This window comes from Sinocyclocheilus rhinocerous, unplaced genomic scaffold (genome assembly GCF_001515625.1).
Source record: "Sinocyclocheilus rhinocerous isolate Xijiao unplaced genomic scaffold, SAMN03320098_v1.1 scaffold6280, whole genome shotgun sequence".
NCBI lineage: Eukaryota > Metazoa > Chordata > Actinopteri > Cypriniformes > Cyprinidae > Sinocyclocheilus > Sinocyclocheilus rhinocerous.
Genome location: NW_015635808.1, coordinates 12,579 through 24,642, shown reverse-complemented (window position 1 = coordinate 24,642; position 12,064 = coordinate 12,579). Strand labels below are relative to the sequence as shown.

The 12,064-nt window shown below is 39.5% G+C and overlaps 1 protein-coding gene and 2 pseudogenes across 1 annotated transcript; 1 reads left to right on the top strand and 2 right to left on the bottom strand.

Moving 5' to 3' along the window:
• Positions 1–3,404, bottom strand: part of LOC107747474 (myb-related protein B-like) — a 10,017-nt pseudogene extending 6,613 nt beyond the window's left edge.
• A 563-nt stretch (positions 3,405–3,967) lies between these two features.
• Positions 3,968–4,964, top strand: LOC107747473 (uncharacterized). The gene is made up of 3 exons (XM_016562003.1): positions 3,968–4,067; positions 4,163–4,784; positions 4,865–4,964. Exons 1-2 carry the CDS (start codon positions 4,043–4,045, stop codon positions 4,765–4,767), a joined length of 630 nt encoding a protein of 209 aa, XP_016417489.1. The 5' UTR covers positions 3,968–4,042; the 3' UTR covers positions 4,768–4,784; positions 4,865–4,964.
• A 690-nt stretch (positions 4,965–5,654) lies between these two features.
• Positions 5,655–12,064, bottom strand: part of LOC107747476 (intraflagellar transport protein 52 homolog) — a 7,323-nt pseudogene continuing 913 nt past the window's right edge.

Here is a 12,064-nt window from a genome sequence, read left to right as displayed (position 1 = left end):
TTGAATGCTGCCTGAACAAGAGACCTCCTTACTGAAGTGAAAGTGTTGACTGGTGTCACTACCTCGCGAACGCGCCGGCGGATCGCCACCAAATTCGGGGGATCCCTTCAGCTCGAGGAGCCCTCTCGACGCCACCCTCCACGCGTCAGTAGCCCCCCGGGATCGCTAGATTGGTCTGCGCCGGACCGTGAATTTAACCGCCCGTAACTCCCGAACCCTATCGATGCGGGGGTGGTCTCATTCAAAAGAGGGTCTCGAGAAGTACGACAAACTAAGTAATTACACCATTTCAAACATTTTATCTGCGTTACATGTTCTGCGACAGGCTCATATCGGCCGATAATATTGGCTAAACGATATATCGGTCGGGCTCTAGTATCTAATAATGTTACTTAAGTTTTTTTAAATGGTTCAAATTCTTTTAGATGTCAAGCAAAGCATCATATGCATTCAAAAAGCAAAAGTCTATTTCTACTTTTGCAGAAAACTAAGCAACTACTCTAGTGGTAACTAGATTTTGATATATATATATATATATATATAAAACTTTCACAGGCACTAGTCCAATATCAGAACTGTATTTGGTGTACAGCCCTACTTTTAATTTATTCATCCAAAATTTGCCAAATTGTAAAACATTCAGGGTAATACAGTAAATTCAATTCTTATGATTAGATTTCGCTAATCCTTCCATGATTTGTTGAAATCATACATTTGTGTCACTTACTAAAAACTAAATGAGAAATTGGAAAAATGCATGTAGACAATATACCATAGAAATATTCATGACTTAACATTTTTCTCATTTCCATACATTTGCCAGCTTGATTAAAAGACTTTTTGGTGAAAGCACACATTTTTTAGCTGTTTTGTCTGGGCATCGTACCTTCTCATCCTCCTCCTTTGTCCAGGGACCTTTGACGAGATCAGGATCCAAAACTTTGAACCAGCGATGCTGACACTGATGCTCTGATCGACTCTTCAAATAAACAACAACACCAGCTGCCACCGTTAAAGCAGACTACCACAGACATTTAAACGAGGAGACACAAACGCTCCATTAAACTAAGCAAGGAATTTCTCACGTGAGCTTTCTGAACACATTATTGAGGTAAACAGACTTACAGGTAAAAAGCCAGCAATGTATTTCCAATCATTTGGTCCAAAGTTCAGCACCAATTTCCGCAGCTTATCATCCTGGAAAATACAAACCAATACATAAATGCGTACAGCAGCTTTCATTTTATTTACAAAAAACTAACTGATTGAAGCTGGATGCCCTGCAAAAGAAAAAAAGGTGCATTTATTCACACATGAGCACTGATCATCATACAAACAGAGGAAGTTTGAGCTGCTGTTTATCATATTTCAAGAGCTCCCTGTATGTGTGTTGATCAGTGTTTATGGGTCTAAATATTAAGCTCACATGTTATTTCATTAGGCTCACTGGAATGCCATGAAGGGGAGTAAATTATAACAGAAATTAAATTTGGGGTGAATTATTCATTTATCTTTCCAAGTAGTGTAAAGCCAGTGTAAAGTTGAGATGGAAATTACAGGTTACAGGTGTCTTATATCTCAGTTTCTTTTTGAGTAGTTTATGGTCTTTTGTTTTTAAGTGTCATAATGTCAAGCAGTTTCTTCACTGATTTTTGATTGTTATGAATAATCTAATCTTTTGTGCCTTAACTTCACATTACATGAGAAAAAAAAAAAAAGTACTATTAATTTGACTTTTCCGATAACATGCAATACATACATCTATATTTCTGTTAAATTCCAAACAAAACAACTGTGCTATAATATATATATATATATATACACACACAAAACTAGTCTTAAAGGGGTCATATGATGCTTTTTTAGAGATCATTATTTTGAAATGCATTTTAATAGACTGAATCATGCAGTGAAAGAAAACACACTAAATGCGCACACGCACTAGTCTAGACTTCACGTAATGTATGCGTGCGCTCTGTAGGGATGTTTTGAATGGTTTTTGCAAAATACTCGATAATGTCAAATCGCACATCGTTAAAACAACAATTACGATATTATCGCAGACGATATATATCGCACACCCCTAATATTAAGTAAAGATCATGTTCCATGAAGATATTTAGTAAATTTCCTACTGTAAATATATCAAAACACAATGATAATCATCTTTAAAGTTGTCCAAATGAAGTTCTTAGCAATATGCATTGCTAAGAACTTCATTTGGACAACTTTAAAGATGATTTTCTCAATATTTTGATTTTTTTGCACCCTCAGATTCCAGATTTTCAAATAGTTGTATCTCGGCCAAATATTGTCCGATCCTAACAAACCATACATCAATGGAAAGCTTATTTATTCAGCTTTCAGATGATGCATAAATCTCAATTTTGAGAAATTGAGCAGTCATAAGGGTCAATTTCTCGAAATTGAGATTTATCTCGGTGATCATGTTTAGTAGCATACCTCCTCCTGGGTCCACTTCACTTTCACTTTCCCACAATCCTTCTGATCAGCCACATCAGAGTCTGTGTCCTGACACATGGCCTCTTCCTCATCCTCACTGTTCACACACAAACAGACATCCATGTTCAGGGTTGGGGAAAACAACACTGACCACAGATCAGCAAACTCTGGCAACAATGTGCTGATGGTACACTGACACCATTTGGCAGGGCCGTGCTTTTACATCTGGCCTTGTGTTTGCCAGACAATGTTAATCAAACCAGATGGAAAAACGCAACATCGTGGAAATTAAATAATACTTTCAACCCTCTCAGGGATCAGCAGATGTGGTTAGTAGTGTAATGTAAAGTATCACAATGCATGTCATCAACACGTGTACATCTGGATAAAAACTGAGATATGCATCACATAGAAATGGCCTGGATCAGTTAATAATATTACAGTCTGTCTGTATAATGTTGAAACTGCACGGCTAAGTTACCGTGAGTTTCAGCTCTCTTTGTGTTTTTATATTAGGCGGGGTTCAATGCATCTTTCACAAACTTAATGCCAACAATCTCTACAAACACAAACATTAATTTAAATGCACCAGATGTGGTCATTTTCTTGTCCTAAAGTAACATTCTATAATACAACTACACTAAACATACAAGAATAATACACTGTATGCACTTACCCGCGCGCAAACCACGACATTTCCCTAATGTTTGCTTAAAATGCACCAATTAAACAGAACTTTACGAGGACACTGCGCACGGAGCATACAAACATCTGTGATGTTAATCTTCTTCTTCTGTGGGGCTGTGATGTTAATGAGATGATCGAGCAAATATAATAAACTCTCGCCAGCTAAACATGTATCGCTGCGCGCCCAAGTTTCTATCTCGCGCTTCTTTTTCTCCGCCATTCCCGCGAGTGACGTCAGCGGACACACGCTGCGTGCGCGCCACAGAGACGCAGTACGTGCGCGTTCGTAAACACGCGGACGCGCGTCGTGTGGTAAATTGCACACAAGCGACAAAATATTTCTTATGCATTTTAAACTGGCCAAAACATATCAAGAAATTCATATCCATATCTATGAGTGTCCACTACAATTATGGTTAGGTTCCTTATAGAATAGTAAAGAAATACTTCAGGGTGTATAATTTAAGAAATCATTAATGAGTTTCATTAAGTTGCCTTAAGTTTCATGAAAGAAAAACAAATCATGCGTGACTTTCTGTGGTGGTAGTTCATGAAACATTGGTTAATTTGGCGTTTTTCAGTTTACAAATCAATGAAATAACTCAGACAAAGATGCTGTAGGAACCCGAGAGGAACTAATTTCTGTTTATCACAATTTATCTTTATAGCCTAGGCGATTATAACGTTTCGTGACTCGGACTTTAGCTATTGCAAATATCGCTTCACCACTCAAGTTCACGAAATTGCTAGGTTATTTTAGTATCTGCTGCAGTCAGTAAACACTTCCCATCACTAGACTAACCGAGCCTGTAGTTGGAGAACGACTGGTAAATGACCTAATCAAGCTCAGCTATAAATACAAGCTGAGTCTAATTAACACCATGCTTTCCTAATGGATGCAGGACGTGACAGACCTGGTAAAGTCCTAATATGTGTATATAAAAACTAGTTTTAACCTTTTACATTGAACCTAACAGAGTGTTTTTCATTCTAAACGCTGCTTGTTTTCTAGAGCTGACCAGGAGCTACGAGGGCCCATCACTGTCTGACTTTGACAGAGGCTTTTGTGCAGACCAGAGTCTGTCTTTATCAGCGGTTTCAGCCGATGGCTTCCTGAGACCAAACAAAGGCATTGTGCTGGAGTATTCAGAGCCCAACCCTGCGGTTGCACCATGTCTGAACTACTCCACAAGTCTTTTATCACCCTTAGTTGCCCTCAACAAGAACGGCCTCTCTCCAGGCAGCACCCTGAGCACAGCGCTGAGCAGTCCCGTGCAAGGCAAGTCCTCCACACCCTACGAGAGAGTCGTGTTTCAAAAGCCCGTCCTGGCCAGCTCGCTGGACCTGTCCTGTGTTGATTTGACGACCACACACCCGTCATGGGAAGTGTCCCTTGTGAAGGCCATAGTTGAGAGCCCAAAATCATGTTTGGAGTCCACATGGAGTCCTATTAACCTATCGGCACAGTCACTGATGTGGTCCGGAACGCCCCCTCACCCAAATGTTTCAGAGGAGCTTCAGCGCTCCTGGAAGGAAATGGTCTGGCAGGGATCTAATCAGGCTTCTGCAATCCCAGACCTCCGAGAGGAACGGAGCTCATCTAACTTGGCCATTTGACCGACACCCTATTTTAGGTATGCAATCCTAATCTTAAAAAAAAAAATCTCCATTTGAGAAAGGTTGTTCTTATATGCGTTTTGTTTTTATTTTACAGGCTTCTTGCTGCGATTTCTTACTAGAACCCTATCCATGGTTATGTAAATGTATTTATAGAATGTTTAATCAAAAAATAAAGTGTTGAAATGACTTGCGTGCATTAGTGTTACAAAGAATCTATCTCTCCGTGTGTTGTGAGCTTCATAATGCACAAGACAATCAATAACATGTTTCAAAACGTGCAATTATTTTGTCCTCTGAGGAAATGTGGGCAGTGACCATACTGTAAGGTCAATATAACGGAGACCGCTCGTGAAAATACTTCTCTTTTGTGTTCTTTTCTAAATTAATAAATCAGTGCCTGTCTGCTGCTGTTGTCCTGTCCTGGGACTGCAGCTTTGGACCCAGGAATGTCCAATCCTGGTACCTGAGGGCCAACGTCAAGCAGATTTGATCTCTAACACACTTGCCTGGAAGTGTGTAGTGAGCCTATAGACCGTATTAGCTTGATCCGCTGTTTAATTTAAGGTTTGAGCTGAACTCCGCAGGACAGAGGCGCTCCAGGAACAGGTTTGGACACCACCCTGCTCGAGAGTCACCTGGCATTTAGGTTCAGCTGACTGGCTTGCATCAATCTGGAAATAAAACTGAGCAAACATGGTAGATATTAAATGTATATTACACTTCCTGGAGATCCTGCATCAATAAAACAAAAAGGGAAGCCAATCTTTTTCATATAGGTGTTCTATGCCAGATTTTTTTTTTCATAGTGATGTAAAGCAGTGCATAATCCTAACCCTAATCCCAATATGTACATATCCAAATGCTCCAACAGCAGAAAACAAAGCTCATATTTATTGAAAAAAAACTCGTTACAAGAAATGTAGTGAATTCTTTAAACCGTATGACTGAGAAAGTTCATAGTAAAGAAAGTTCTGATGAACCACACCTGACTTTTCTTGTACTTGAAGTAAAGCGCACGTGGTTACAGTTTGAGTGTCTATACTCTGTGTGTGTGTGTGTGTATAAACCATCTCTAAAACAAGTCCTCGCTGCAAAACTCCAGAGATCCACGGCCAGCCTGCTTCAGTACATGTTGAACCGTGGCTCTGTGGGGTCGATATCCTGCTCCTGGGGGGGGGGGGAGTAGTAGCTTTAAAAAGTGACATGACATGTGACATGTGACATGAGGCCAAGTATGGTGACCCATACATGGAATTAGTGCTCTGCATTTAACCCATCCAAAGTGCACACACACAGCAGTGAACACACACACACACACCGTGAACACACACCCAGAGCAGTGGGCAGCCATTTATGCTGCGGCGCCCGGGGAGCAGTTGGGGGTTCGGTGCCTTGCTCAAGGGCACCTCAATCGTGGTATTGAAGGTGGGAGAGAGCGCTGTTCATTCACTCCCCCCACCTACAATCACTGCCGGTACGAGACTCGAACCCGCAACCTTTGGGTTACGAGTCCGACTCTCTAACCATTAGGCCACGACTTCCCCAATTATTAGGGTAATAATTCAGCCAAAAATGGTCATTTACTCGCCCCATGTTGTTCAAACCACATCGATTTCGGTCTTCCATCAAACACAAAAAGACAGTTTAAGGCAAAATGTCCAAGATGCTCTTTTCCGTAAATGAATGGTCAAATAGAAATGTTTATGCGTGTTCAACTCCCTTCATTGAGCTTCTTAAACTCCACCACCTGGAAGAAGACGTGTTCCAGAATGTGCTTGGCATCTCTTTTGTCCTTGTCTAACTTCCCTGTCACTCCTAGGATGTCTCCACATTTACGCACATAAAACTCCAGATCATCATCGGTACCTTAGAGAAGACGACACATCCATTACTAATCAGCAGCCACTCAAACTCGAAACAATGACAGTATTAGAACTGTCTCTGAACGAATGGTAGAAGCTCACATTTATTTGAGCGCTGAGCCAGCCTCACTTTCTCAGAAGAAAAGGTCTCATCGAGGTCAAAGAGGTCAAGCATGGGTGGGGGAAGGTCCCTAAAGGCCGGCTGAAAGACCTGAACACAAAACAGAGCCTCAGCGAATCAGAGCATCTACAAACAGACCCATCCACAAGAAGGCAATCCATCTGTGAACTACGCAGAAAACAGCAGGGAAATCAAAGCAAATAATAATTCAATGATTTGACAGAGCACAGAAAGGATGATGTATTTTTGTAGGCCAAAATCCACAGCTACTGTGCGGTTGGAAAGACTCACGGCAGGCTGCAGCGGAGGCAGAGGCGTTTCAAACTGTGGTGTGATCAGCTGGAGAGCTTCATGTTTGACATTGAGATGCTTGTAAGCACTGAAAACACAGACATGACATTAGGTATTAAAGGGGTCATATGATGTTGCTAAAAAGAACATTATTTTGTGTATTTGGTGTAATGAAATGTGTTTATGCGGTTTAAGGTTCAAAAAACACATTATTTTCCACATACTGTACATTATTGTTTCTCCTCTATGCCCCGCCTTTTTGAAACGCGTCGATTTTTACAAAGCTCATCGGTCTGAAAAGCGAGGTGTGCTGTGATTGGCCAGCTATCCAGTGCGTTGTAATTGGCCGAATACCTCAAGCGTGAGATGGAAATGCCGTGTCCCGGCCGGAGCGACGAGACAAAAACATTAAAACCCATTCTTCACGACATGGCGGCAGCAACAATACTACAGCGAGAATCAAAGTTACGCCTTCTTTCTTTGCGTGAACATTTGGGCGGCGTTATGCAAATCCTCCCACATCATGACGTAGACATGTGGGGGCGTATTTAAACGAGGCGTTTCAGGTAGGCGTGGACGAGTCTTAACTTTTAAAAAGAATATCTCTTTGGGTTTGAGACTTTAGTCTTTGCAACCTTGGGGATCTTATCTATTCAGAACAGCTTGTAACACTCCAAAGAGAAAGGAAAACTTGAAATCGCATCATGTGACCCCTTTAATGACTTCAACAGCCAAGCACACAAACTCATGTCTTTGTGAAAGTGATGGTTCAGCATTCATGCAGAATGACTGACTGCGTGTAATTTCTGTTAGAACGCAACATGGAAGCCTCTTTACGAAGGACATTCTTACTCCAGGACTGAGGGAAGAGTGTTTGTGTGCAGCTTTAGCAAAGACATGTCAAACAGAGCTGTGAAATCTCGCGGGTTCTCGTCTCCCTCCTGCAGACACACCCTCAGACGGTCGGACAGACTCCCTGTGTCCGGCAGCATGGTGTAGTCTGTGATCTGGGAAAAAATGAAGCCAGTGTACACAGTGAAAAACAATGTGACTTCACAGTCCTGAAGCATGATCTGTGCCGCCAGTCAGGCCAGACGAACACTACCATTCAAACGTTTGCTGGCGGGAAGATTTGAAAAGAAATCAGTGCTTTTATTCAGCAAGGATGCGTTAAATTCAGGGGCGTAGATTACGAGGGGGATGCGTGGTGTCCCCCCCACTTTTAATATCACGTAAATTCGTCCCCCGCACTTTTTCGGGCAAGTGTGTTCGCATAGAGGTTTTCAAGAGCCGGTGTGAATAAATATAGATTTAAATTCAAAGAGACAGGATAGTCTGTGCATGATCTGATGTTTTATTCGGACCCAGAATAAGCGCTAAACACTCTGTGCAGTGTATGTTACATTCACACTCGAAGCCGGAGGGCGCTCTCGCGCAGAAAGTCGTACGAGGAAATTCCTAATATGGTCAAAAGCGTCCAGCTATGGCTGTACGAAAACAGAAAAACAGAAACGTTTGGAAACATGAAGACTTTAAACATACGATTGCGACAATATGGTTTATTTGTGTTTGTCAAGTCATCTCCATGTAATAAATAAAGTATATGAACAATGCAGCGCTAACTGACATAGCATTTATTACAGTAACAGTATTGAAACTATTCTGCCTTATTATGCGATAAAAAAGTGTTTGTAGTATATAAACAAATCATTATTATTGGTTATTGTCCAGCAGTTATCTGATTTCTAAGCCAATTAAAAGCTAGAAATGAGAGAAAAATTAAAGTTGACTATACACTACCAGTCAAAAGTTTTGAACAGTAAGATTTTTAATGTTTTTTAAAGAAGTCTCTTCTGTTCACCAAGCCTGATAAATAAATGCAGGCTTGGTGAGCAGAAGAGACATTAAAAATCTTACTGTTCAAAAACTGTTGACTGGTAGGTTATATAGATTACAGAAATTTTATATTGTAATGTTTTATATATATGAGGGGGACAGAAATATATATAACATTTCTGTCCCCCTCACTTCTGAAATGATGGCTACGCCCCTGGTTAAATTGATCGCAAGTGACTGTAAAGACATTTATAATGTTACTAAAGATCTCCATTTCAAATAAATGCTGTTCTTTTGAACTTTCTATTCATCTGTGAATCCTGAAAAAAAGATGTGTCAAGGTTTCCACAAAAATATTGTGCGGCACAACTGTGTTCGACATTGATAATAATCAGAAATATTTCTTGAGCAGCAAATCAGCATATTAGAATGATTTCTGAAGGATCATGTGACACTGAAGACTGGAGTAACGATGCTGAAAATACAGCTGCGCATCACAGCAATGAATTTCATTTTACAATATATTCACATAGAAAACAGCTGTTTGAAATTGTAATAATATTTCACAAGATTACAGTTTTTATTGTATAAATAAATGCAGCCTTGGTGACCATAAGGAATTTCTTTCAAAACATAAAAAACCAACTGAGCCCGAACTTTTGAATGATAATTTTAAAAAAAAAAGAAAAAAAGATATGAAGTCTGAATTAAGCAAGTAACTAGTGTAAGCGCTCACCTCTGGGTCCTCTGCATCTATCTGGTTGAGAGGAATGCTATCAGTTGTAAGCCACTAGAAAACAACATCCTGGAACGTACACATCATATTACATCAAAGTACATTCAATTCTGAAACAATAACTCAGTTTTTACATTTTATGAAGGACACACAAAACATCCAAAATGAAAAATGTGCAATCTACTTCATTTTACTGCAATGCTACAGTCCTGCAGATTTAAAGCTTGCGTTCTATTCATTCAGCTAAAAGGCCACGCTGATCTTGTATTAGTCACACACGTGATACGAATTCACAGGGCAGATTCGCATGAGCTTGTGTTTTACTGTCTCCCAAATTTGTATGAGTAGAAATGAAAGTCTTTGGAACGAAACATTTAGTGATTGGCCCTTAAGAGATTGTGTTTAACACCTTGCTGTGTTTCTAAGGTGCTCTTTGTGGTTAATCTGCCATCATTCTGGACGAAAGTCATATTCCAGCCTTAAGCCATATGTGACCCTGGACCACAAAACCAAATCGACCACCTCGAAATTGAGATGTATACAGCATCTGAAAGCTGAATAAATAAGCTTTCCATTGATGTATGGTTTGTTAGGATAGGACAATATTTGGCCGAGATACAACTATTTGAAAATCTGGAATCTGAGGGTGCAAAAAAATCTAAATATTGAGAAAATCATCTTTAAAGTTGTCCAAATGAAGTTCTTAGCAATGCATATTACTAATCAAAAATGAAGTTTTGATATATTTACGGTAGGAAATTTCCAAAATATCTTCATGGAACATGATCTTTACTATGATTTTTGGCATAAAAGAAAAATCTATAATTTTGACCCATACAATGTATTGTTGGCTATTGCTACAAATATACCCCAGCGACTTAAGACTGCTTTTGTGCTCCAGGGTCACACATTATTTCAGGAATCACCCATGTTCACTGCACCAACAGTGCAGGATATGGGCGAAAGTTCAGGGTTAGTGGTTTGAGCAATAGTAAAGCAACACTAATGTACTACTGATCACACTCTGAACAAACCTCCAACTCTACACTCTCATCAGCAGTAACAGTGACGTTTTGCAATAGCAACTGAATATCTTACCATTATTTTACCATTCTCCTCCTTGTCCAGGTACTGGTCACTGAACATGTGACATGAGCCCAGAACTGCCAACTTGCCAGCATTCTGTCAACATTAAAGCACAGAAGAAAGCGCAGTGAGTTTAACTCAGTCTGAGGTTCAGCTGATAATCAGACTGACTGTACACACCTTAGACTGATGGAAGGCCAGAACAGGCCTGTTGAGCGGGAAACACACAGAGCCGGTGGACAGGACGGCCACCGCAGGCTTCATCACGTTTAATGTGGCCCCGTAAGGGTATACGAATATAAGTGCCCTGTTCAATCGTCAAATAAGAACTCATTATTTAACTAGAAAATCACTCCGTCTCAGTATGCGTTTGTTAAGGTTAATAACAACATAAACAGAACATTCCGCTCAAGCTTACTGTGAATTGTTCCCTGTATTTTCTTCATCAATCACCCCTGTGACCACTTTACCAGCGGCACGACTGATCTCCCTGAGAAAAAGATAAAAGTCATTCGAATTCTGCACAGACTGGTTTGTTTTAATGCAGTCTCTACACAAACCCAGAGAGAAGCCTTTGGATACACACGGGAGACACAAACCTGTTCAGAACGCCATTGGACACTAGTGCTTCTTTGGGATGGAAGTATTTGTAATAGACGTTCCCCTTATTACTGCATCTGGAAACCCAATCCAAAAAAGTTCAGAAACTTGAATATACCTCTTTCAAGATGAGCACATTTCAAATGTGTTTAAATTCAAGTTTCTGATTTATGTGAGATAAAGAAAGCCAAGGTGGCGGAGGCATCCTGACATCGTATTGAAGAAAAACAGTGACGTAATGACATGATGTGACAAGATATTAAAAGAAAAAAAAAAAGTTTTGTACCTTAAAAAATGATTAAGATGTGTCCACGCAAATGTATTCAAGGTTTAAGGAAAATATTTTATTACTTTTTACACCATCTGAAATTTTAGTCATCAAAGCAAAAGGTTTATCTAAAATGGTATAGATGCATCTCAAGCAATTAATCGCATCCAAAATAAAAGTTTTTGTTTAGATAATATGTATGTCTACTGTGTATATTTATTATGTATATATAAATACACGCATACAGAATATATTTTGAAATTATTTACATGTATAAACATTTATATTCTTATATTATATATAAATATATTTAATATATAATCATAACATATTTTTCTTAAATATATATGCATATGTGTGTATTTATATATACATAATAAATATACACAGTATACACACATATGTTATGCATGTAAAAACTTTTATTTTGGATGCGATTAATCGCTTGACAGCACTAATATATATATATATATTTTTAAAAAAAATTTTAGAGC